Source organism: Lepisosteus platostomus, chromosome 6, assembly GCF_059453375.1.
Source record: "Lepisosteus platostomus isolate fLepPlt1 chromosome 6, fLepPlt1.hap1, whole genome shotgun sequence".
Lineage (NCBI taxonomy): Eukaryota > Metazoa > Chordata > Actinopteri > Semionotiformes > Lepisosteidae > Lepisosteus > Lepisosteus platostomus.
This window is the reverse complement of record NC_142616.1, coordinates 4,479,792-4,506,260: the sequence shown is the minus strand read 5'-3', so window position 1 is coordinate 4,506,260 and position 26,469 is coordinate 4,479,792. Positions and strand designations below refer to the sequence as shown.

Below are 26,469 nucleotides of genomic sequence, written 5' to 3'. Positions count from 1 at the left end.
CAGACTGATTCTCATCAGGAGCCTCCTCCTTTGCTCTATATCTGGGTCACAGGGCACAGACATTGGGGATCCCCCCCCAACCCCAACATGCACACTGGAGCAATTGGGGTTTTGGGGGGGTTTGGGCCTCTGAATCACCAACTGCCTCAGGAAGGAAAGCAGCAGCTATTTACATAACTGGGGCCCTCTAAGTGTGAAATAGTACCAATTGTGTGATTGTGTCCTGTGAGCGTGCTTGTGTTATAGTACTCTGTGTGTGACGCTGTACCCTGTGTGCCCTGTGTGTGAGATTGTGTGATTGTGTCCTGTGTGTGTTTCTGTGATTGTGCCCTGTATGAGAGACTGTGCCCTCTTTGTGTGCATGTGTAATAGTATTCAGTGTATGTGACAGTACCTTGTGTGTGCATGTGTCTGTGTGATTGTGCTACAGTATGTGTGTGTATGTTTCTGTGATTGAGCCCTCTGTGTGTGATTGTGCTTTCTCTGCACTTATATACTGTGTGCATGTGTTTGCAATTGTGCTGTCTGTGTGTGTTTGTCTGATTGTGCCCTGTGTGTGTATATGTGTAATAGTACTGTGTGAACGTAATTAAACCCTGTGTGCGTGTTTGAATGTTTGGAATGTGCTCTGTCTGTGTGTGTGAGTCTATAGACCTCTAGTAGTTCAGGTGGGTAGCTGCATCAGCATGCGTAGGCTGCAAAGGAACAAGTAATAGGTTTATTCCATGGTGAAAAAAAAGAAGAAAGAAAACACAACGTTTTAGCCGTGGAGCCTTCTTCAGGTGTGAGTCCAGAGTCCACTATACATTCACAAATTACATGAAATAATATCCACAGCTACCCATATTGTACTACTGTTTTCAGAATTAAAATCCAAAATGCAATTTTCAGTTCCCTAATAACTATTTATAAATGATTACTAATATTTCTATATACTGTAATTAAAAAAAAAACTATAGTTGTATTATTACTGTAGAGCACTGTAACATTTAGAGTTCTGGTAGCGATGTGGTAACAATATGACTTGCATGACTAAGCAGTGTAATCATTACATTTGATGAAATTGTCACTAGTATGAACAAAAAGCACTGATGGGTTAATGAACACATAATACTGAACCAAGTTTCTGACAACCATACCACAGACAGACCACAGCTCATTGTGTCCTTGTCCTGTTCACTGTACTGTCTCTGGAAAAGAGCTCAGTACACAGCTCTGAGTGTCCCTGTCCTGCTCACTGTACTGTCTGTGGAAAAGAGCTCAGACCACAGCTCTGAGTGTCCCTGTCCTGCTCACTGTACTGTCTGTGGAAAAGAGCTCAGACCACAGCTCTGAGTGTCCCTGTCTTGCTCACTGTACTGTCTCTGGAAAAGAGCTCAGACCACAGCTCTGAGTGTCCCTGTCCTGCTCACTGTACTGTCTCTGGAAAAGAGCTCAGACCACAGCTCTGAGTGTCCCTGTCCTGATCACTGTACTGTCTCTGGAAGAGTTCAGACCACAGCTCTGAGTGTCCCTGTCCTGATCACTGTACTGTCTGTGGAAAAGAGCTCAGACCACAGCTCTGAGTGTCCCTGTCCTGCTCACTGTATTGCCTCTGGAACTACACTTGCAAATTAAATACAATGTTAATTATACTAAAATGATCAATAATTCTCTGGTCAAATTAAATAAAACACCAGTGACAGAAATTCACAATTCACAAACAAGATTCAAGCTCTTGCCTGTTCCCACCTGCTCTGCTGCCCTTGTTCCCTGCTCAGACACAGACTCAGCTCAGTGGGAGTGTTGCTCTGCAGGCTGGGTGTGTCTGTGCTGAAAGAACAGGTCTGTGCTGGTAAAGTGAAAGAATGAAGAGAACTGTGTCTCTGTAGCAGTGAACAGAAGTTACTGTGAATAAGATGGAGGATTAGACAGGAGAAAAGACTTCAACTTACAGCACATAATAATAATTACAGACCAGCTCTGAGACAACACAGTGACTGATCCAAGAGTTTATCTATATGCTGAAGAAGATTTAGTATTCAAGTCTGAGGCTGCTGTTTGCTGGAGTGACAGTGAAATCAGGTTGGTTACAGAAGTTACCAGTCAGATACAGTTGCAGAAGTAGTGTCAAGTGTGCTTCAGTAAAGTTTATTGCCTGTATCTTTCAGAGACATTTGATCTCTGTCCGAGTGTTTCTTTATTTCAGATGTGACGTGTAACTCATAAGTGTGTCTTTCTTACTTCACAGTGTTTCTTTCTTTCAGAGATGGAGTCTGACCAGTCACAGTGGCTCTTTTTGACTCTGCTGTTTCTCCACCAGTCCTGGGTCTCACGATCAGGTACAGAGAGACTCTTATTGGTGTTTTAATCAATAACCTGACCAGAGCTCTGATTTCACACTGATGACTGAAAATCTCAGTACAGTTTCCAAGAATAATATTTTTGAAGCTGAAGGGGTCCAAAGGGACTAACCGTGGGGAGCATGAGAGCGGAAAAAGACCCATATGCGTAGCGGCGAGACGGGAAAAAGGCCCGGGCTCATTAGTGCAAAGAGTTCAGGAATGCCGTATAGAAACCTATGCCCTCAGGGAGCGGACGTGGGGCGCCCTGGTGCTAGGCGGGTCTCAGGACATCCGAACCACAATGCTGAGGGAGGACAAGACCCGGAAATATATAGCCCAAGGGAAAGAGAGGGACAGGAAGGACAGCAGACCGGAAACTAGGGACAGGACAGAGAAGGAGCGCCCTCTGGCTGCAGAGGGCGTGACAGTACCCCCCCCTTCATGGGCGGCTCCCGACGCCCATACAAATAAATGAGCTGCACAGCACTGGGGGGAGGAAAAACCTCATTTAACTGAAAGGAAACCTCCGGGAATCCACGGCTGAGAGCTACCCCTTCCTCCGGGGTATAAACCTTTATTGGGTGGAGGAAGGGGGGGTAGAGAAGAGCTCTGGAGACAAAAAACAAAAAAGTACACAAGCACAAACCCAACAGACAAAAACCTGGGAAAGACCAGGGAGACAAACCACACAAGACAGATAGGAACCAAAAACAGGTAGGAACCAAAGTTCCGAGACTCAGAGAGCAGGGGGGGCCAAAAAGGAGGTGAAACCAGGAAGAAAAAAAATCAAAACAAAAAGGCAAAAAACAAGAAAAAAAAAACACAAAAACCCCGGGGAAAAATACCGCAGCCTGGGCAAATGGCACGTTCACATTCTAACGCTGATATCGGAGTGGACAACCTGAGGAAAGCCAGACCGAAGTCCGCTCACAGACACAGATGCCCGGAGTGATATCCAGCGAAAAGAATGGAGGAACGGCAGAAAGCTTACCATTCTATCACTGATATCGGAGAGAGCCAGACCAGGAAGAGCCAGGCACGAGAACCCGCTCCAGACACAGAAGCTCGGAGTGATATCCAGTAATAAGAATAGGCAAGCCAGCTCAACATTCAATCACTGATATCGGAGTGATCTACCCGAGGAAAGCCAGGTACAGGACCCGCTCACAGGCACGGAAGATCCAGTGATTAGAATAGAGGAACTGAAAAAAAAAAAGCCCAGAGAACAAGAGAAAAAAAAAACTGCGGCAAGACAAAAAAAAACGCCGCTCGCGGGGTCAGTAGGTGGCTCAGCATTCTGTCACGGACGTCCAAAGGGACTAACCGTGGGGAGCATGAGAGCGGAAAAAGACCCATATGCGTAGCGGCGAGACGGGAAAAAGGCCCGGGCTCATTAGTGCAAAGAGTTCAGGAATGCCGTATAGAAACCTATGCCCTCAGGGAGCGGACGTGGGGCGCCCTGGTGCTAGGCGGGTCTCAGGACATCCGAACCACAATGCTGAGCGAGGACAGAGTGCAAGACCCGGAAATATATAGCCCAAGGGAAAGAGAGGGACCGGAAGGACAGCAGACCGGAAACTAGGGACAGGACAGAGAAGGAGCGCCCTCTGGCTGCAGAGGGCGTGACAGTCATCAGCCTTTCTTTTGCTCATGATGTTGTGTGTCAGTCTGGGATCAATGTCCTCCACTGAGTCACTCTGTCATCAGACCCCTGAGCACCTGTGGGATGAGCTGACAGACTCAGGGAAAGTGTCAATCATGGCCAAGTCACACTGCTGACCTGAGAGCTGCTTCACACTCTCTGCCAGTCTGTGCCTCAATGTTAATGTTGAGTTAATGTTGGCTACATCAGGTACTCATCACTTACAGAGGGAGTCCTGGAGTGACCCAAACAACACAGGACATTACAACATGTGGTTGTGAAACATGGGGAGATGTAGATGACACTTGTAGAAGGAGCCTGACTGGATCTTGCCTGTTGTTTATCAGATGTATTAATCAACAGCTTAATCTGGGTTCTGTATGTGAATTGTTTCAGTAGATAAAAGACCAGAAAGCAGAGACAGACACAGATAAAGAGCCTGATTTAACCCCCTACTGTCACTGCAGAGTAACAGACCCTCAGTGAACACAGTCACAGCTCTTCTATCAGTGAGTGAAGCTGAGGATCTGAGGGTCCTGGGTGAGAGATCCAGACCCCAGTTTGGGAAACACTGGTGTGAAGAAGAGGAGCAGATGGTGAGATGAGACTCACTGATCTTCAGTGCTCCTCAGTCACATGTGGGTCTGAATCAGTGATGGGCTGTTTGTAGAAAACACTGTGTGTCACTGAGCTGCTCTGCTTTATTCTCCCAGTAATGAGTCTACAGTTTGTCTGAGAGTGTTTCTCTGTGTTGAGGTTGAAGACTCATGTCAGCTGTGCTCTTTCTCTTTCAGAGTGGTTTCAGGTTCGAGGTCCAGCTGCTCCTGTGATTGTTTTCCCTGGTGAAGACGCTGTCCTGCCCTGTTACCTCTCACCTGAAATCAGTGCTGAGGACCTACAGATCAGGTGGTTTAGAAAGGATTACAATGACCCTGTGTGTTTGTATGAATCAGGCTGGTATAACTTTGAAGGACAGAGCCCAGACTACAGGGACAGGGCTGGTCTATTCCCAGAGGAGCTCCACAGAGGCAATGTGTCTTTATCACTGAGAGATGTGAGACGCTCTGACCATGGACAGTATAAATGCTATGTGGTATCTAAACAGGTGGAGGATGACACTGTTATTGACCTGGGTGTGAGAGGTAAGTGTCTTTCTCCCAAAATTACACACAGTAAAAATGAGAAATTAGATACTAATGATGAGTTATAATACATTAAATAATGTCTTAAAAGAACAGTACTGATAAACTGAGCTCAGCTGTACTCTGTCAGGAGAACTCAGAATTTCACAGTTAAGTCGAAATTGACATAATATTAAACATTAAATAAAAATTCACGTTTCATTGCTTTCAACTATGCAGTCTATGAAAGATAATTTTGTGACTGTCTATATTTCTCTGCCATAGAGAAAATCCCTCGTACTGGGATGGGCCTTTGGCAAAGATGATTTTACATGCTGTTAATACCTACAAATTTAATAGATGTCTTATTTTTACACAATAGTCCAGCTACACAATAATGCACCAGATAAAAGTGAGGTGGACAACTTTACAGATTGTTTAATTCAGATCAAATGGCAGTGAGAACAGTTATTACCACATTGTAACTAATTTAAATCGCAGCACTAAACCGAGTCCTTAATAATCATAGACTTCAGACAGCTGGAACTCACTATACTACACAACACAGTACAACACTACACTACACACTCCAGTCTGCACAGGCAGTTGCATTTGAGGGCACTGAGGATCCTGACTTGTGATGTCAGCTCAGTCCTCACATTAAGACACTCAGTGTCTCGGCTCCTGTCAGCTTCCATTACTGCTGTGACTTTTCATCGACACAACATGATATAACACAGCTCACCACTGCAAAATAAAGTACAGAGCAACACTACTGTACACGCTACAGCACAACACTACACCACTCAGCAGTATATAGTAGAGCAGTACGCATTACAACAGAACTCAATCTAGTACGAATTAACATATTACAACCTACAGTGGCTATCAAAAGTATTTACCCCTCCCCCCCACGGATGTTTTCACATTTAACTGTTACAATATAGAATCACTGTGTATTTATTTGGGATTTTCTGCCATTGATCGACACAAAGCACTCTATAATGTCAGAGTGAAAACAAAATTCTACAGTTCTTCCTAAATTTGAAATATAAAACAGAATATAAGTGATTACATAAGAATGTATCCCCTTTTACAATGACACATGTACAGATGCATCCACTCAAAGAAGAAGGATTCACAGCCAAAACGTTGCAGTATTGTATTGCAGTAAATGTTTATATCATTATATCTATTTTTTTATTTCTTTTTTAAAAATTTAAAAAATCGTTTGCCCAGCCTAAGGGGGGGGTCTGCTCTCATTGACAGCTGACACTCCTCCATACACTCAAGTGAAAAATTAATAACGCCAATGTAAACATCGTATTTACAATTTGTTGATAATAAAAATGTTACGTTCTCTAAGGCTTTCTCAGTCAAGTATGATAGTTTACCTAGGGAGCTGTGTAAGCATGTGTAGGCAGCAAAAGATCAGCTAAACTGGGCAGATGCGACATATTATTAATAACCTTTTAAATCTGAAGGGAGATCTGAAGGGATCCACACGATAGAGGTTCCTGCTACTGGACTGATTCAGAGAGAAAGACGGTGACTATTCGTTGTTATTAAAAAATGACTTATATCAAACATGTTGTGAAATATAAAAAAGTCAATTAATTGTCCATAATACTGCTATTTTATTTTTTCAAAGAAATGTTTGTTTCATAGAAAATTCGTAGCGCCGGCTGGATTTGAACAGCTGACCTCTCACTTGTAAATCAGGCACTTAAACCATCACGCCTCTAACACAGTCACACGACAGGTTGTGAAACAGCCACACAGATCAATAGATACTGTATGTGTCCAGTATATACTGCTGTTTGTGTCACAGTACATGAATATAATTATATCGTTATTCATTTCTTTAGATAAGCGATTCCATATTATATTCCCTATTAATCAAATTCTAAAAGTGTGCTTGTTTACTCCGGTATCGAACGTATTCACAGAAAAGCTTAAAACTATCGCTTTTCTCACAGAGTACTGTATACTGTATAAACGTCCAGTAACATGATCAGAGGGAGCAAGGAGCATGTAAAAACGTTTCTGAAATAACCACATGTAAGACTCTGATGCTTAAAATGTTTAAGGAGAAATGGAATACCGGTGTGTATTTTTTCTTTAAAGTACCGAGACCAGCCATATACAGTACAGTTTATATAACATGTTTATGTTCCTAAATTAATATCGTTTATGAGCATGTGAAAGGCATGGTGAATCGGAGATTCTCAAGAATTACTTTGCATGATTGGAAACAAATGCATGATTGGATCAACGAAATGCTGTGGTGTTACTTTTTGTTAATGAAAAAATAAAGTATTTTCATTTACAAAGACGGTCAATGAAAAAATAAACTATTTTAGTTTACAAAGACAGTTACAAAGAATGTGGACCAGGGTAATACTTTGTGTTTACAGCTTGTCTAAGGTCATTCATTATTAATACTATTAGTAATATCTTTGGTAAAGATGGCGACAGCTCAAACACTGTACATGAGAGGTTGAGCTTTATTATTATTTATTAGAAATTCCAGATACTATTATCTTACTTGCGGTATTATGCCGTATTATACGGTAACCCATGTTATACCGCGACAAGCCCACCTCGTTTTAACGCAGTATAAGCCGCTCATTTTGAATGGCTGTATCTGTAATAGGCTCTGGTGCAATGAAACATCTTTAGAAGTCACATGTTTTGTTGAATAGAATTCACCTGTGTGCATTTGGGGTGTTTCACATGAGTTCAGGCTAAATACAGTATACCTACAGGTCCCACAGTTGATAAGTACAGCTCCCAACAAAAACTATGAAGGCAAAGGAACTCTCAAAGTGAGCCTGGGATAGGGTTATTGAAAAGCACCCATCAGTGGAAAGGTATAAGCACATATCCCCCAAAGCAAAGTCCATTATAAAGAAATGTAGAAAATATGCACAGCACCGAAACTGAAGAACAGGGTGTGCTCAAAAGCTGAGTACCCAGGAGAGAAGAGTTATAGTCAGGAAGGCCACCAAGAGGCCATGAAGGAATTCCAGTTTTCAATGGGTGAGATCTGAGACACTGTGCTTCACAAATGTGGGCTTCATGGTAGAGTGACAAAAAACACACATTGATCCTTGACTATACTTTGGCAGAAGTCATGTGGGAGACTCTGAGACCAAGTTGAAGAAGATTCTATGGTACAAAAATAGACCTTTCAGGCCTCAATGGTCAGCTTTATGATTGGTGCAAGTGTAACAGTGCACATATTGTGCTCCTGAGAACACTGTCCCCTCTGTGAAGCATGGTGGAGGCAGTATCATGTTATAGAGACGCTTCACTGCATCAGGGCCTGGAAGACTTGTGAACACAGAAGGAAAAATGGATGCAGCAGAGTCCAGGGAAATCCTGGAGTAAAACCTGCTGCAGTCTGAGACTTGAGAGCAGATTCACCTTTCAGTATGACAGTGACCCAAAACATACAACCAAAGACACTGGAGTCGTTTAAAAAGAAAAGTCAATGTTCTGGAGTGGCCCAGTCAAAACCTGGACCTCAATTCAATCACGAGTCCGTGACAGGAGTTGAAAACTGCTGTTAACCAACTTTTCCCATCCAACCTGAGGGAGTCTGAGCAGTTTTGCAAAGACGAATGGACAAAAATTGCAGTGTCCAAATGTGCAAAGCTGGTAGAAACTTATCCAAGAGGAAGATTTAATCTTAAACGTGCCTCTACCCAATATTGACTCGAAAGTGGTGAATACTTATGCAATCGGTTATTTTCCATTTTAGATTTATAATAAATTTAGGAGGATTTATAGAATTTAGTTTTCACTTTGACACTTTATATAGAGTGTTTTCTGTCGATCAATGGCAAAAACTTCCAGCTAATACATCATGACACCGTATTGTAACACAATAAAATATAAAAAAGTCCAGGTGTGTGAATACTTTCCATAGCCACATTCCTTACGTTACACACTTCATACTTGAACACTTCAGTTAATTTGTTGATAATGGTAATTCTGAATGGACAAGCTGAATTTAAAACTTTAAAACCTGTCAAAGAAACAACTTTAAACTGTAGATTGCAAACGTGTCTTTATCATTGCTGCATGTGTTCTGAAATCAAAGCACTAAGACAGCTACATTTACTCCAGTGTGCTTTTATCAGCTGTGAAATATCTCCTGTTGTGTCGAACCCACAGCCCTGGGCTCCCAGCCCTCAGTGTCTCTCCACTCCCCTGGAGGAGATCAGGCCCAGCTGCTGTGCAGATCAGAGGGCTGGTTCCCTCAACCTGCAGTGATCTGGACAGACAGGGATGGAAACGAGGTGACATCACAGCCCCCCACAGTGGACACGGACAGTCAGGGGCTCCTCAGTGTCAGCAGCTACATCCCAGTCAAACAGGAGTCCAACATCTTCTCCTGCCTGGTGAGAAGTGCTCTTCCTGAGCCAGACTGGGGATCTCAGCTCCACATACCCAGTGAGTATTGAACATGAACACTGGAGCTCACCTGTAACACAGCTGAGGTATAACACACACCCAGGATATAACACACCTGGGACACTGAGCACAACCTGCACTGGCTTATTGTGAAATTACTCTACTCAAAATCCATTATAACACACACAGTTTAATCACTCTTGTAGTATCCTCTCACGAGGCACCAGTAATGTAGGTAGGGGTTTGGGCATTTACTGGGACAATTATTAATTGTGGCAGTAAGTCACAAAATGATTCTTTTGATGGCATTAGAATCAAACCTTGCGGGATAACTCAAACAACGCACACACACAGGTACGAATACACGAGGATACATTTATTAATACATAGAATGTGCATATAAACATAACAGATCTTATTGTGAGGGTTAGCAGAATACAACAGGTATGTATTCAATCACAAAGAGTTACACATACTAAGAGGGACATACGTTCAGTATATAATTCATTTAGACCGTTTCGTAAATGAACTTGGTGACAACTTCTACACTAGATACTTAAGCAAGTACATCACTCATAGGAATTAAATTGATATCAACTGGTTGGGATAACAATTGAATTCTCGAGCTGTAATGCAGTGAAGTTGAATACTCATCCAATCTCTGGGGATTCAGATCTCCCGCAGGCACAAAGAAACAGTGGCAGGCTTGTGGCTGTCCAATCGGCGCTCTCTGGCTCGGTGCCAGGCTGCTGTTGCTGCCTGCGACGTGGTGCGCTGCTGATGCTCTCTGAAGACTGGCTAGTTAGTTTTGGCTAACAAGCAAGAGTTTGTGCGCAGGAGAAAGGTGACTGTGGGTCCCAGCAGGTCAGGAAGAAGACCGGTTCCTTCCTGATGAAGCGCTAGTTCTGAATAGTGATTCAGCTGTCCACAGTTCCAACCGTAGTTCACTTGTTGATCAGGTGAGCGTTCGCGGTGGGTTCACGAGGCTTGCTGCTGGGCTAACCTCGGGTGGATCCTTTGTTTAGCGCTGGCTACCTCCGTTCTCGACTCTTAGAACAAAAGTTAAGTCCTGCACTCAGACACCCTGGTTGGAGATTTTCAGGAGATGCACTGCGAGAACGTCCTGTGCTTGGGAACAGTTCCCTTGGGAACTGTTCTGCCCTCCGGATCTGTTCCCTGAGGAACTGGTTTCTGTGCCTCTGTACCTTGCCTTGCCTGTGCCTAGAGGAACTCTCTGTGTTGCCTGTTTTAACCTGGAGGACACGCAGGTCGCTCGTTGGTTGAAAGTTTCATGGGCATCAGAGACCCACGTGGGGTTAACCTGCCCAGCCAGTTCCTGATTAGCTGGTGATGAGTAACCATGCCCTCTGACCTCAAAGTTGTAAACAACTTTGAATCAGACTCCCTTGGAATCTCCCAGACTTTTAGGCACTGAAATGAACATTATTAAGGTTGCTGGAGAATCTCAGGAATTGGGGAGCTGTTCCTTATCAGGACACTCTATCCTCTAGAAAAACCTTAATTGTTAACCAAATGGACTGGCCTCTTCCGTATCAAGCACCACTGAGATGAAAGAGAGGGAGGGAATGGCAAGGGAGAAGAAAACTTAATTCCTGTATTTTAATAAGCCTTGCCTCTACACTCTTTACAAGAATGTTTTTGTAAACGTTTTGCCTGATAATCAAGTTATAAATATAAATTCAGAAAAAACCAAGATAAATTCAAGTTAACTCTTTAGCTATTAGATCCTTTAGCACTGAGGTTAAACTTAAAGGTACCTTGTTAACTGACTTCTTACTACACGTGGTGTCACTGAAGGAGGAGCTGAACAGCGGTCTGTGGGGGTGAAGTGAACCCGAGTGCAGGAGGGGAGCAGACTGGAGAGGGGACAGGTGGTGCAGTGTGTGCAGTAAACACACAGGAGTGAGGACAGGCGGTGTGGTGTGTGCAGTAAACACACAGGAGTGGGGACAGGCGGTGTGGTGTGTGCAGTAAACACACAGGAGTGAGGACAGGCAGTGTGGTGTGTGCAGTAAACACACAGGAGTGAGGACAGGCGGTGTGGTGTGTGCAGTAAACACACAGGAGTGAGGACAGGCAGTGTGGTGTGTGCAGTTAACACACAGGAGTGGGGACAGGCGGTGTGGTGTGTGCAGTAAACACACAGGAGTGAGGACAGGCGGCGCAGTGTGTGCAGTAAACACACAGGAGTGGGGACAGGCAGTGTGGTGTGTGCAGTAAACACACAGGAGTGGGACAGGGGGTGTGGTGTGTGCAGTAAACACACAGGAGTGAGGACAGGCAGTGTGGTGTGTGCAGTAAACACACAGGAGTGAGGACAGGCAGTACAGTGTGTGCAGTAAACACACAGGAGTGAGATCAGGTGGTGTGGTGTGTGTAGTAAACACACAGGAGTGAGGACAGGTGTGGTGTGTGCAGTAAACACACAGGAGTGGGGACAGGCAGTGTGGTGTGTGCAGTAAACACACGGGAGTGGAGACAGGCGGTGTGGTGTGTGCAGTAAACACACAGGAGTGGGGACAGGCAGTGTGGTGTGTGCAGTAAACACACAGGAGAGGGGACAGGCAGTGTGGTGTGTGCAGTAAACACACAGGAGTGAGGACAGGCGGCGCAGTGTGTGCAGTAAACACACAGGAGTGGGGACAGGCAGTGTGGTGTGTGCAGTAAACACACAGGAGTGGGACAGGGGGTGTGGTGTGTGCAGTAAACACACAGGAGTGAGGACAGGTGGTGTGGTGTGTGCAGTAAACACACAGGAGTGAGGACAGGCGGTGTGGTGTGTGCAGTAAACACACAGGAGTGAGGACAGGCGGTGTGGTGTGTGCAGTAAACACACAGGAGTGAGGACAGGCGGTGTGGTGTGTGCAGTAAACACACAGGAGTGAGGACAGGCGGTGTGGTGTGTGCAGTAAACACACAGGAGTGGGGACAGGCGGTGTGGTGTGTGCAGTAAACACACAGGAGAGGGGACAGGTGGTGTGGTGTGTGCAGTGAACACACAGGAGTGAGGACAGGCAGGCAGACACAGTCCAGGGTCGTGGTCCAGTGATATATCTCCAGGAAACATGGGAGAATCCGAATCTGAGGTCAAGGAGCAAACCAAGTCCGCAGCAGAGAGCATATGGGCTCCAGTGAGTCTGTCTTGTCCACAGGTCCAAGGTTACTGCTCATCACCCAAAGCAAGTTTCACTAACTGGGGGTCTGCAGGGTAGGTACCTGATAGCATCTTAGCCAATTCCCACCTTAAAAAGAAGAACCCAGTTCATTTTCACTGGTTAACTCACTGACTTTTAATCTCTTCAAGTGAACTGGTCTTCTGACTTTTATAACCACATGACTGCCAGCAGTCTGAGTCAGGACTTTAACTTTTCACCAAGTCAAGAGAGTGACTCAGAAGAGTACAGACTTCTCCCCGTGATCATCTATCTGAAACAGAAGAGATCTTGTGTCCACAAACCCACTGTTATTTTCACCTCAATAAAAAGAATGAGACAGTTGGACTCTTTACAACATCCAGAATAATCAAACACATTCAGAAGCAGGCTATAGCCAGGATGAGCCTAGTTCTTCTCATCTGTGTACCTTACAGCCCCACCCAAGAAGACAGTGAGCACAGAGTATTATTGCAAGACTGAAGTTCAACAAGTCAAGTTTATTGTCATCATACTCATACACAGGTCTATGGTATAACGAAATGCTATTTACTCGCTCTCAGACGGTAAGTAGTACAATACAATGGTGCAAGAAAAGAAAGATAGAGACAACAGGCAATGTGCAAAATCATACATCAACAGAATGAAATAAAGGATAGAAAATAACGGGGAGTGAACTTCTTGACATGTGAGGTAGAGGCAGATTTCAATATGTGTTTGTGTTTTGATAGAGAGAGAAGGCACTGTGAGGGTTCAGATTGTAGGTGAGAGAGGCTGGGAGTTTAACAGTTTGACAGTGCGGGAGTAAACACTGTCTCCGAGTCTGGTCCAGCCTGGATGCTCCTGTACTGTTTTCCAGATGGTAGAGGGTCGTACAGTCTGTAGCTGGGGTGTGTGGGGTCTTTGATGATGCTCAGAGCTTTCCTCAAGCACAGTCTGTCATCAATGTCCTGTATAGATGGGAGGGCAGCTCCAGTGATGGACTGGGCAGTGTCCACCGCCCGCTGTAGGGCTCTGCGGTCAACAGTACCTCAGTTGCCATACCACACTGTGATGCAACCTGTCAGTGTGCTTTCTGTAGTGCATGTAATACTGTAATTTAATTATATGAGACTGATAAAACCTAGAAGGTAACCAATAACATGTCTTGGTCTCTGATCTTTGTTATCCCCGAGTGAACAATTAGCCTTTCGTATCGCAGCAGATTGGAACTGATACAGTATATTCAAATACATTGTTTTGCTTGTTATGTGTGTGTTGGTGTTCTATCAATAAACTGTATTTTGTATATTTAGAATCAGGGTGTGAAGAATGTAAATTATAATGTTTGATTGGCTCTTAAAAGTTGTCAAGTACTCTTGCAATTTACAATCAAACAGTAATCAACAGTAAATTAAAAGCCCACAAATCTCCTACACAGACACGATCAGACTCTGCCCAGATGATCCAGGTCTCCTGTTTTATTGTATATCCATGACAACCAGCACTGATTGACAGGAGAGAAGGGGAGAGGCTGGCTGCCATGGCAACGCTACAGAATGCCACTACATTTATCTAATTTATTCTTAATTTATTCTGTTTTCAGAAGACTATTTCCCTGCTCCCTCTGGATGGATGGTGACTCTCTTCCTAACAGCAGCTGTTACTGTAGCAGCATCAGTACTTCTGGTGATCCAGTGGAGAAGAATGAACAGTATGTGCTCATTATATATAGACACGTGTGTCTGAATCTCTGTGTCAGGAAGGATTTAAAATCCCTCTGTGTATGAGCAGCTCAGGACATTCCTCTTGAGAACAACTGACAATTTACAATGCAGCCAGTAGGCTAAAAAAGCGAAAACTTTTAGCTCATGAGCCAGAGCATCTTCTAGTCTTGATAGAGAACTACCCTCCAGGAGAGCTACTGATGCAGCCATCTATAATACAGACATCTATAATACAAACATCTACAGTATAATACACATCAAACCCTGAGATAAACTCACTGCATTTTACCAGTGAGCCACAATCAGCCCTTTGCTGCTCAAAACAGATCAACAGGTGACACTTGTGAAAGCAGCTTCATTTAATCTGTTCTTTCTCCTTAGCCTAATGATCACATGTCTGAAACTACAATATGTTGAAGCGATTCTCTGTAGTTTCCCTCTGCACAGGAGGACAAGAGAGGCAGGAGACTGGGAGTGCAGTGAACTGGCTTCTTGTCCTTGTTAGGGACACAGGCGTGCTGGTCACTCAGATAGGACAGGAAGGAAGAAGGTAAAGAGGGAGAGAGTGATGGCCAGAGAGACAGAGAGAGGAAACTGGACTCTGTTTATAGAGAGAGGAGAGGGCAAGCTGGACGATGAAGGTCAGGTGCTCAGGCTCCAGGATTGTTACAATTGCTATAAATTACAGTACAATATGTTCTTAAAGCCTCTTTGTATAGTATATTTTTAACTTTCTATACACAATTTCAAATAATTCTGTGTACTCTATGAAAAAAAAATTTCTGTTAGTGTTACACAATATTGTGAAATACTGTACATTAGTTTGTGCAGAGTTGTGTGTAATCATTGTATTTCATGAGATTGTTTATTGCTACTTTACAGTATGATTAATGCAGAAAGGCACTAACAGGTAAATAAATATTTAAATGTTAATATTAGAATAAGATTTGACAACTACACACAGCTGCAGTAGTTTAAGGATTCACCTTACAGAGCAGTGCAGTCCTCTGATTCCAGAGTATCTATCTTTGTCACCATAGTCAAGCCCATTCAAAGACCCCCAACCCTTCCTGTCTATTTCACCCCTGATGGCAGTGACTTTCCCTCAGTCTGGAACAGTATATTCATGAGCTCTCTGTTCATTGGTCAAACATGATCATGTGACAGGAGGGGGTGGGGACCCTTAAAGGGGAAATCACAGATGAATGGTAGAGAGTGTCAGACCTGCTAATCTATCACAGAAATCACAGATGACCTGGAGAGAGTGACAGACTTTCCAATCTATCAGAGAGAACTGAGGTAAGAGGGGTCAGTTCTGTGGAAGTTCACAGCAGAAAGGGTTGAATAGATCATATGACTAGATGAGCAGAACAACCTGCTAGGATTCTGTCTCTCATGTTCTTTTGTTCAGTGAAATATAGAATATTTGTAATAGAAAACATGGGAAATGTATTTTTTCAGCTTCTACTGCCCTGATCCTCTGTCACTGAGTGTCCTGTCTGTGTTTCTTTACAGGGGAGGAGAAACTCAATGGTGAGTAAATCAGTCAGACTCTCTGTGCCGTGTCCTGTAGTGATTTCAGCAGGAGCTCCTCTGTAAATGACCCTGCACCAGTTTTCTAACTGAATTGCATGTTATTATGATACAAAGTCCACGTAGAACAACTTGTTTATTAACATTTTTCTTATAATTGACAGTTTTTTTTATGGAAGGAGCTATTAACTACCAATTTGAACTTGAAAACTTAAACCAATTTGAGTGTCATCAGACACCAGAGCTCTGATGGTCTAAATCATGTCTTATTATTTCCAGCCATTCCTGTCATCCTCGCAGAACTGGGTAAGTGATCTTCTGTGTCTGTGAGATCACAGATCCACCAATACAAACACTAATGAATTATGTTTGAGTTCACTGAATTGTTCTGCAGTTTACTTTACTCTACTCTAATGAACTATATTGCACTGAAATGAATCCTTCTTTTATTTTCATCAGTAATACACACAGGTATTTGATCAGTTGTGAAGATTTACAAAAGCAATAGAAGCTACAGAGAAAAAGAGAAATTCCTGTACCACAATGTAAATAAGGAGATCTTACTCAGTTTTGACTCCCTCTCAGTTTGGTCCCAGTGCACATTTTCAAAGTTAATATTTTAATGAAAACTTTAGTTTTAGACCACTTGCATGGGTGAAAGAAACTAACTGGCAGCACAAACTATAAAGTAAGAAATGCTGCTTGTATGAATATCAGTCCTCTTTGCTCTCTTCTAATGAAGACATGTTCTCCACTCTTGTCTGAAGAGTCTCCTTTCAGACTGACAACAGGCCATCAGCCCCCTGTCCTGAGTGAACAGTCTGTATATTGACACTGTGGGGGTCCTGCCTGTGTCCTGCTGTTACACACAGTGTCTGTAGAGCTGGAACAACACAGCTGGTTGTTACAGTACCGGCATCCTGCCACCAGAGGGCACCCAAGCCGATTGCATGTACTTCATGTGCTCTGGGGAGGCGTAGGTTAATCAGACCTCATTAACCCATCACCAGGCCTCCCCTCCAGCCTACTTGAACCCTGCTCTGTGTCCACAGTGCTCAGTAGAGGGTTAGACCTTGAGAGCTACATGGTTCTTTCATTGTGATGAAATCTTCCCAAGACTCCCTCTAGGTTTCTGGATTTTTGGCTTGCTTTTTCCTTGATTTCTGGATTTTGTCTTGGATTTTTTGGGTTTAAATTTCCCTTTTGGTTTTTGACTTTTTGTTAGTTTTAAGACCTTGACCTTGGATTTAGCTGTTTACACGTGATCATACCTGCGTAGGGTCCCCTGCTTTGAAAATAGATGCTCAGCAGTGTGACACTGCTCTGACTGCTTGTGTTCAGCCAGCTGGGCCCCTGTCTGTGTCAGACTGATACTGTCTGTGTGTCAGTCTTCCTGGATCAGGCCTGGTGTGGACATGTGCTCACCATGGAGTGTGACTGGTCATCCCTTACTGTCCAGCTGATGTCCACAGATCAGGCAGTGTGACCAGTGAGAAGGACATCTCTGTATCTCAGTCAGTGATACTGGTCACTGTGGGTATAGGACACTCAGTCAGTGATACAGGTCAGTCAGGCAGTGTGAGAGCAGTCAATACAGAAAGTCAAAGATGGCTCACTGCTGTGGACAGACTGTGTTTATTTCTTACCTCTCTCAATGGCTCAAGCACCAGACTCCAGGGTGTCCTGTGATGTGTCTGTGTGTCTTATTGCTTTGTGCTGCTCAGTCTTATTGAGTGAGACTCCAGTCTTACAGCCACTGCTGCTCACACTCACTGACACTCTGATCACACTGCAGTGGAGACTGGGGATCCTGAAATGGACTGACTGCAGACTGTAGGATAAACTCTGCTATAATAACAGGTAAGAAGCAATAATGGTCTTTAATACAATAAAGATCTACTCTCTCTCTCTGCAGATGCTGTGAAGCGAGCTCCGATCCTTAAATCACGTATGTACACTGTGTGAAACTCTGCTGACTGACAGCACTGACTGTACTGACATTTTATTACCAGTGTGTGACTGTGATTCACAGTGTCTGGATCTCTGTGGTCCAGTGTGTGTCTGTGATTAACAGTGTCTGTATCTCTGTGTCCCAGTGTGTGACTGTGATTAACAGTGTCTGTGTCTCTGTGTTCCCGTGTGTTTCTGTGATTAACAGTGTCTGTATCTCTGTGGTCCAGTGTGTGACTGTGATTAACAGTGTCTGTATCTCTGTGCTCCAGTGTGTGACTGTGATTAACAGTGTCTGTGTCTCTGTGCTCCAGTGTGTGACTGTGATTAACAGTGTCTGTATCTCTGTGTTCCAGTGTGTGACTGTGATTAACAGTGTCTGTATCTCTGTGTTCCAGTGTGAGTCCGTGATTAACAGTGTCTGTATCTCTGTGTTCCAGTGTGTGACTGTGATTAACAGTGTCTGTATCTCTGTGTTCCAGTGTGTTTCTGTGATTAACAGTGTCTGTATCTCTGTGTCCCAGTGTGTGTCTGTGATTAACAGTGTCTGTATCTGTGTTTCAGAATGGAGGTGGATCTGCAGTGCTGCAGGTAGGTCTGTGTTGTTTTGATAACACAGGGGACTGTGGTACAAAGATATTAAGCCATTATTCCGATGTGAATGTACATATGGCAATCAACTCCTCTTCTACTACTCTATTGGACCCACTCTTCTCTCTCCACTCTCTGCTTCCTCCTCTGCTCACAGTGGCCATTGTATCTCTCTCACTTGGTTCACATTCTGTTATTTTTCCTTGTTAAACCCTTCATTTCTTCTTTATCCTCCTAAAACCTTTACATCTGTATTTGCATTGTCAAATTTGTTATGTTATGTTTCATTATACACACTTCTCTATGTCAAGGTCATTCTAGTTTGCTGTACACGAATTCTGTTCACTCCTTTTCATCTATTAGTGAACATTTCTATTTTGCTCACTCTTACTTCTGAAGTATGTTTGCTTTATATAGTTTATTACTTTATCTAGTTTATTAGTTTATTTCATATATTTATGGTAGTTCTAATAGAAAATATCTTACCACCTATTTAGTTATTTTTCTTGTTTGAGTACCTTACAGTGCAAACATTTATTTGATCTTATTTTATTTTACAAACTACAGGTGACTGCCAAAATAAAGGAAACACTTGATTACATAACGAATACAGAGTATATTGAAAGCAAGTGCTTCCAATCATTATTTTAAAACTTGATTATCAAAATTCATTTACACAGTGGCTTTAAAATCATACACTATATATGAAATATGCTTTATTTATATACAGACTATATCATGCTGCAGTTTATTGATTTGTACTGTACGGTACTGTTTATTACTTCATGTGTTTCATATCAGTGGCACATTGGGAATTGTAGTCTTTTTTTATGTCATTGATTCTCATGGACAACAGTTTAAAACTACAATACATACTCTGAAGAAATACTCCCTGTTCCATTTTAAATGGATGGTAACCTTTAATCATACAAACTGTGCTGTAGAAAGTAGCGCCTGTACTGCTTCCATTGTCAAACTGTAACTGTCGTAGGTTATAGGTGTGGTTAGATGGAGAGTGACCCTGCTGATTCAGCAATTCAGTGCTTGCGAGTCTAGGGAATGAACAAGGCGTTTGTAGGATGAGTGATTCAGCACTGTGGATCTGACTGTTTAGATCCCTAATTGGGGGAAAAGCCTCAATATTAAGTCTGTTTGAGATTTGCCTCTAGGACAGTCCCTGCTCTCACCCCTGTTGCCCCTATTTTATATCTATTCACCTGTGTTCTAGCCCAGCACATTAGATCAGATATTATTAAATATGTTGTATTGTATGACTTATATATTCATATACATTCTATTCTATTCAGAAAGTACATCTCATTTTGAAGGCACTGGTGCATTCTTATACTGCTTAAAGCCACCACCTGAATCACAAGTGAGAGCGTTGACTCTTTAAAACCACAATGTCCATAATAATCTAAAAAACAAATGTCCTAAATAATGCCCTTTGAAATAAAACATTGGATCATTTTTGCAACATTTACAGTCTCTTAAAGAATTAATGCAAAGATTTTTGGGGGAATGTCAAGGTAGTTTCTTTTATCAATGATAGATCTCTTTTCTTGCTGTCCTTCTGTCATTCCAGCTGATGTAGTCCTGAATTCTGATACAGCACACGTCAGCCTGAACATCTCCAAGGATGGGAAACGTGCAGTCTTGTCTGATGTGCCTCAATCCCCTGCATCTACTGTCCATAACTGTGTCTTAGGTAAAGTGGGATTCATGTCAGGGAGGCACTACTGGGAGGTGGATGTGAGGGATAATCTGTTCTGGGGTGTGGGTATCTTCAGGGGATCTGCTCCTAGAAATGCATACCTTAGACCTGAGGACGGGGCCTGGGCAGTGGAGCTTTGGTATAAAACCAAGTTTAGTTTCATTACTGACCCCAGAACACCATTATCTCAGGATCTACTTCCCCAGAGAGTGGGGGTCTACGTAGACTGTGAGGAAAGGCAGCTGTCATTTTACAAAGTGGAGACTCGAAGTCTCATTTACACTGCCAATGTAGATTTCACAGAAATATTCTACCCGCTGTTCTACACAAAAAGCAAAAAGGGCATCTCCATTGTTCCTCCTCTTGAGTCTGAGTATTAAACTATAACAAGATTGTGTGTTTTATATCCTTGTGCAAACACATTTTGAATGAAATGCCAGACTTAACTGATTAACAGACAGGGCAGTGGCTGTTTGGGTGTATCGATTGGGTGAAACAAAATGAAGAAGCAACTCTAAATGATCAAATAAGAAGCTGAGGTACAAATACTGGCCTTTCAGGGCCAGGATTAGACTACCCTGGATTAAATAACCACCCAGTCAGCTTCTTAATTGCTCTTTGGTTGTAGAAAAATCCTGTAATGGAAATGATCAGAAGCACCACAGGTTGGGTAATCCCGCCACAGGGACACTTATAGTTTCTCTTTACATAACCATGTCAAACACCAAGTAACCTGGACAGCTCCCGTCCACACCTTTATATAGCACTTTGCTCTGTAAGAACGTGTAATCGATTGCTTGATGCTTAATTGCTTATTGGATCCAGGGGCTGAAAGTCTGTTCAGTAATTACTGAAGACCTGGAACAGAGACTGCAGATCCACCCTTGATTTACACTACAGCTTAGGGCTACAACGCAGCTTTTTATTATTGTTCCACTAAATATTGTTCTGCAATTTCCCTCACGGGATCAATAAAGTATCTATCTATCTAAATACTGTAAATGCTTATTTGGTTTGTATTTATTCTTAGATAATAAATTATTTTTGTGTGTTTGGTTTCAAATTGTATTGAGATAAGAACCTATCTGTGATTTTGAAACTTTACTGAATAGGACTATAGAAATCAATGTGCTATTGTCACCTTTCCTATTTTTACTCCGTGCTCTAGAACCATATAGGACAGTGGTTCTCAAACGTTTTGGAACAAGTACCACCCCTGACCAAATCAAAGCATCCAAGTACCACCTAGAAAAATCATCTTCTCATAGGAACCCCAGAAAATCTCAATGACCAACATGCGCGCACACACAAACATTTATAATAAACTTTATTTGATATAATTGTCACTGTAATGTCACTGTAATTTTCTTAGGAGACTCAGGTCCTTTGGTGTGTGTGGAACACTGCTACACATTGTTTATGAATCAGTGGTGGTGGCAGCCATCTTCTACGCTGTGGTGTGCTGGGGCAGCAGCTTCATGACAAGAGATGCAAATAGGCTCAATAAACTCATCAAGAAGGCTGGCACTGTGCTGGGGATGAGCCTTGACCCCATGGAGGTGGTGGCGGAGAGGAGAATGCTGACCAAGCTCACAGCCATCATGAACGACGCCTCTCATCCGCTTCATGGGACTGTTACTGGGCAGCGGAGCACCTTTAGCACCAGATTGCTCCAGCTGCGGTGTTCAAGGGAACGTTTCCGCAGGTCTCTCCTCCTGGCGGCTGTCGGACTGTTAGCCCTTCATTTGCTCGTCTGTGGACAGCATTTTGCTCCATTGTACTTTTTTGGAGCCCCCCAGAGGGCAGTATAGTGAAACTATAAAGTCAGAAAGGAAGTCAGAAAATACCAGCATTTTCACAAGGTTAGCAAAGGATTGGCTATGCCTGTTGGAAAGCCAGTTCCCTTTTGAAATGACACAGAGTAGACTAATGTTGTCTGTATCCTTAAAATGTATCCTTAAAATGCCTGTTTATTTTTGAGAATTGTTTTCATATCAATACCTTTGCGAGGAAAGTACACAGTGCCTTAAAACCACTGAAATATTCAATACTTTTATTTAAACACATACTTCCTATAATTCCTAATTGCATTCTATCTATCTTTATCTCCTCTCTCCCTCTCACTGTGTCTCCTGTCCTGTTGTTGGTGTTTATTACCTGGAGATTCTGTTTTCTCCTTCCAGTGTATGTTCTGACCTCTCTCCCTGGTGAGACTCTTGGCTCCGCTCTGCCTGCTGTGAAAGATTACTTGTATTGTGACTTAATAAAACTCCAAGCATTCAGACTCCTGGTCTACAGTAATTACTGATCTGTAGTTTATGTCAGTCTTTTAACTGCCTATCATGAGGTTCAGAAATGCAGTAGAGACTCTGAAGGGGTTTTTAAATGACACTTGAAAATAAACTTCTATATCATCAAGATTATACTGATGGAATTTTAGATTATAATACAGATTTGGCCCACGACTCTACATCTGTTTTGTGAGTCACTGGAAAATCTGATGTGGACATGACTCTTCAAAATGCAGAATTAGAGTTAAATTTGTCCCTGACTGATCATGTCAAATATTCTGGCCATTTACAGTATTGATGCGCTAATCACTGTTGGGAACTTTTTTGTTAAAGTGCAGAAAGAAGCTACTATTGTTTAGGTAGTCAAACAAAATATGTAAAATGATTGAGCCTTTTCTGTATTTCGAAACTATTAAACCAAGTTCAGGGCAGCACAGTGGCGCAGTGTTCAGTGTTGCTGCTGCCAGAGCTGTTGTTGGGCCTGTGTGTCCCTCTGTCTTGAGCTGGACTGGCGTCCTGCCCAGGGGGTGCCCTGCCTGGGGCCCTTTCTTGCTGAAACAGGCTTGGCTGCACCCACAGCCCTGGACTGGATAACACGGACTGGAAATGGATGGATGAAACAAGTAACATGTTTTTTTTTCTTTTATGATGTAGTTTAATATTGTACTTTAGTTGCTTGTATATTTTTAATTTGTGATCATAGTTTTTATTGCAGTAAAAGCATCACATGAAACGTGGGACTGGGCTCTTGTGGTGCTGCGGCCCTGGACCACTAGGTGTCGCTGTGCCCGAGCCCTGTCTTTTTACAGTCTTTACAGGACAATCTTGATTATAGTGTAAACAACAACTGCACAGCTCTTTAAGAGTTTTAAGATGCGGTAATCTTGTTTTCTTTGCATTTAGATATGTGAAACAAGCACACTTATTTGAAAGGAATCGCATTAACACTTGGTAAAAATCTGTATACCTGGTTATTTAGCCGGACTGCAGTGAAAACGACAAACAACACTTTCCAGCTGTTGCTTTGCGTGTCAGGTATTATTTAGTATGCACATCGCCCCACGAATCTAATGGTCCAGATTCTCTTTAGTCTTGAACTGTGAAAACTGTGGAGATAGAAGACTATGAAGGATCACGGTTCGAAATATCCTAAATCCTCAAAGACACTGACAAAGTCAATCCAACATGAGCCAGAGGACACAAGTGGTACAGTACAGTATATTTGTACAGTATAGATCACACTGCCGTGTGCGCTACTGTCTCAGTGTATCTGTGTGTCTGACTTCCTGTGATTGGCGGGTGTGGAACAGCGGGAGGTGAGACCCGCGGGGGGCGTGTCATCCAACTTTCGGAATTATCAAAAATAAACCTTTGTGCACGAGAGACAAAAGGTACCTTTAGAGAAGTTGTGTACTGATTGCAAAGTAGCTGATTTTGACAAACAGCTCATTTTGTTTGAAGAATTAAACATCTGTCTGTTCCGTAGCTTTATTTTTTATGTACTTGAGCAGAAAGTCACCTTGCTCTTGTTTTTTATGATAACGGGATGTGAAAATTGACTGAGCACCAGGACACACAGTGAGATTAGTGAGATGGATAATTTTAGTAAATTTAGTAATGTTGATTTGTCTGGATTTTGTTGATATGTCTGGATTTTCGGTTTCAGGAGGGAAGATAAAATTGTATCCAGCCGTGATTTAGCTACGTGACATTGCCCTGTGAAGTCGCGGTGTGGTGCCCATAGAGTGTTAGTTTTATTATAGCAGTGGATTACTGTGATCTTGCACGTACGGTTTTAAACGTTTGTAATCGCTATTCTTACCAATACATCCTGTATTGTTATTCAGTTTGTCTGCGTGCTGGTGGGCAAACGTTCGACGTGAAAAGTCTTCTGCGAGGACGGTATCTTTAAAGCAGAGAAAACGGCACCAGACCTGTTTGGCTCTGTTCGGCTTATGGCTTAAGCCATTCCTCTTCGCACTTTAGTCATAGAGGCTACATTTACAATCATGTTATATTTTTATGTTTTTTGAGAGACTTCAGAAGGCTTCAACTTGATGCATAAAAATGTAGCATCATGTGTTCTCACGTTATGAACTTGCTTACACCTGGGATCCGCTTTATTCAAACTCAGGTTCCTAAATATGCAGCCAGGTACTGGGTATTGTTTAAATAAAAGCTGCGACAATTTTCACAGATCGCGATCTCTTAAACACGTGTGGTTTGAAGGCTCTGTGTCATTTTCGTAAAGTTATTGACATCTGAAAAATCGTGGTCTCAAAAATAGGCATTTTAATAAGCGAAGGTTATGAAAACCGGAGAAAACAAATGACTCTGAACTACAGTATAGCAGGGTTTCCTGTCTCCTTTTACAGATGGATGATAACATACCAGATTCACACTCACCTTTTTCACCGGGGTAAAGTTAGCTTGAAGCTCAAAAACGATTTTGGCACGCCTGTAGCGCTTTCACGAAACCTCTTAGAGTTGCGAGAATACTTGCTTTGTGTATAAAATACATTGTGAATGCTTTCTCAGCCTTTACTTTTTTGTTTTTATGACATATTTTTGACCAAGCATGAATATTCTTTTGTCCATATCTTCGCAATGGAAGCACAGAACGCCATCAAACCAAATGCATTTTAAAGACCAAGACTTGTGGATATTTCCACAGCCTCTACATCAAACTATCAGTGAGCTAATTATCTTTTTTTTAAACCTCCAGTTTTTTATCGATGCGTAATTACGCACTAACTGGAACCCAGGGGACCGCTGTGTACAGACGTTCACAACGCGAGAAATACTGTTCAATATGGCTTCGTGCGAAAAACCTCTATATGACCATACAGATGCAGCCATTCAAAGTGCGCGGTACAGACATGTACCGGAGGTAATTGGCTACGGTGTCGCGCATCGTGACGCAAGATGACGCGGGGTACCGCGGTATGTGATTGGTTGACCGACAGGGGCACTCGTGGTCTGTTGGTCTGTCTTAGAAAGACTTACAGTAAACGTCTTTGCTGTGCCCGTTGTAGATATTGAATTTTACCACTGAAGGGAAATCTTAGTAGCTGAGCATAAAAAGAATAGGAGCATACTGTAGCGCGTGTGAAGGCCATGAACGATATTAATTTTGGAACATATACATACAGTATATGGCTGGTCTCGGTACTTTAAAGAAAACATACACGAAACATGGTTTCATTATGACCAGTATCGGTCTTGAGATATTTTTAACTTGATTTACAGTATTTGAGAGGTATGTCTTGACACCGATTCTACGTAAATACTGCTCACGTATATGTTTCTAGGTTTATATTATGCATTTCATACGGTCAAATTACTTTTGAGCAACTGATAAGAAGCGCAAAACAGTATGCCCAGGGTGTTTTAATTTTCGTTTTGTTTTAATGCAGTGCAGTGGATTGATTAGAGATAAAAAGTACATACAAGTCATTTTTTAAATGTTGTAGTTCGTCTTGTATAAATGTTACGAGTACATCATCTGTCAACAATTACACAGGTTCTGTTTCCATATTGTTTAATATTATTTTCTAATTTCACGTTGTGAATATATGATTTGGGCAAACAGAGCCGCAAAGAAGTACATTATGGGTTGTTTTTTTTTGCAGTTTTATCTAGAACAAGCGATGCTTAAACCTCTGTCTGATTCTTGTGAAACTATCCACACGACAGTTACAGTACCTAGGAGTTGACTTCAGTGATGTCACTGATGGGATTTTTCTAAAAATCCATCCTCTGTAAAACGTCTTCTCTAGTTGTCCTGCATATGTATTCGCTAATGAAGCTGTGTGTTCTGAGCCTGAATCTCTACATTTCTGTATGAACCAGCTTAGAGGGCTAAAGACAGCTTGTGTTTAAATTGAGTGTAAGGTAATTTATGCTTCTTAAGTCATGGTCAGCATTTATTATTGTACTGTGCTGTAAACTTCTTCTGTGCCTAATTACATTATTTTATAGCTTTATCAAATCTGTACATTG

At 42.5% G+C, this 26,469-nt stretch overlaps 1 protein-coding gene and 1 long non-coding RNA gene across 11 annotated transcripts in view; one reads left to right on the top strand and one right to left on the bottom strand.

Moving 5' to 3' along the window:
- LOC148659675 (uncharacterized) overlaps nucleotides 1–15,487 on the bottom strand; it is a 31,304-nt gene extending 15,817 nt beyond the window's left edge. Inside the window, exons 1-2 of the long non-coding RNA XR_015939757.1 lie at nucleotides 15,380–15,487; nucleotides 14,713–15,063 (exon numbers count right to left, since the gene is read on the bottom strand). This is a non-coding gene — a long non-coding RNA (uncharacterized LOC148659675). The remainder of the gene's footprint in view (nucleotides 1–14,712; nucleotides 15,064–15,379) is intronic.
- Nucleotides 1–26,469, top strand: part of LOC148659669 (butyrophilin subfamily 1 member A1-like) — a 236,850-nt gene that overhangs the window by 31,122 nt on the left and 179,259 nt on the right. Inside the window, exons 1-10 of one of the 10 annotated variants that reach the window (XM_088637470.1) lie at nucleotides 1,748–2,064; nucleotides 2,247–2,321; nucleotides 4,761–5,108; nucleotides 9,270–9,548; nucleotides 14,268–14,375; nucleotides 15,904–15,921; nucleotides 16,201–16,227; nucleotides 17,837–17,869; nucleotides 18,436–18,462; nucleotides 20,048–21,108. The exons of 3 other annotated variants lie outside the window; for them this stretch is intronic. In XM_088637470.1, coding sequence (XP_088493596.1) covers nucleotides 2,249–2,321; nucleotides 4,761–5,108; nucleotides 9,270–9,548; nucleotides 14,268–14,375; nucleotides 15,904–15,921; nucleotides 16,201–16,227; nucleotides 17,837–17,869; nucleotides 18,436–18,462; nucleotides 20,048–20,556 — 1,422 coding nt within the window. In that variant the 5' untranslated portion in view covers nucleotides 1,748–2,064; nucleotides 2,247–2,248 and the 3' untranslated portion in view covers nucleotides 20,557–21,108. Of the gene's footprint in view, nucleotides 1–1,737; nucleotides 2,065–2,230; nucleotides 2,322–4,760; nucleotides 5,109–9,269; nucleotides 9,549–14,267; nucleotides 14,376–15,903; nucleotides 15,922–16,200; nucleotides 16,228–17,836; nucleotides 17,870–18,435; nucleotides 18,463–20,047; nucleotides 21,109–26,469 lie in introns of those variants that run through there. 6 more of the 10 variants (XM_088637462.1, XM_088637461.1, XM_088637460.1 and 3 more) reach the window with 6 other exon arrangements.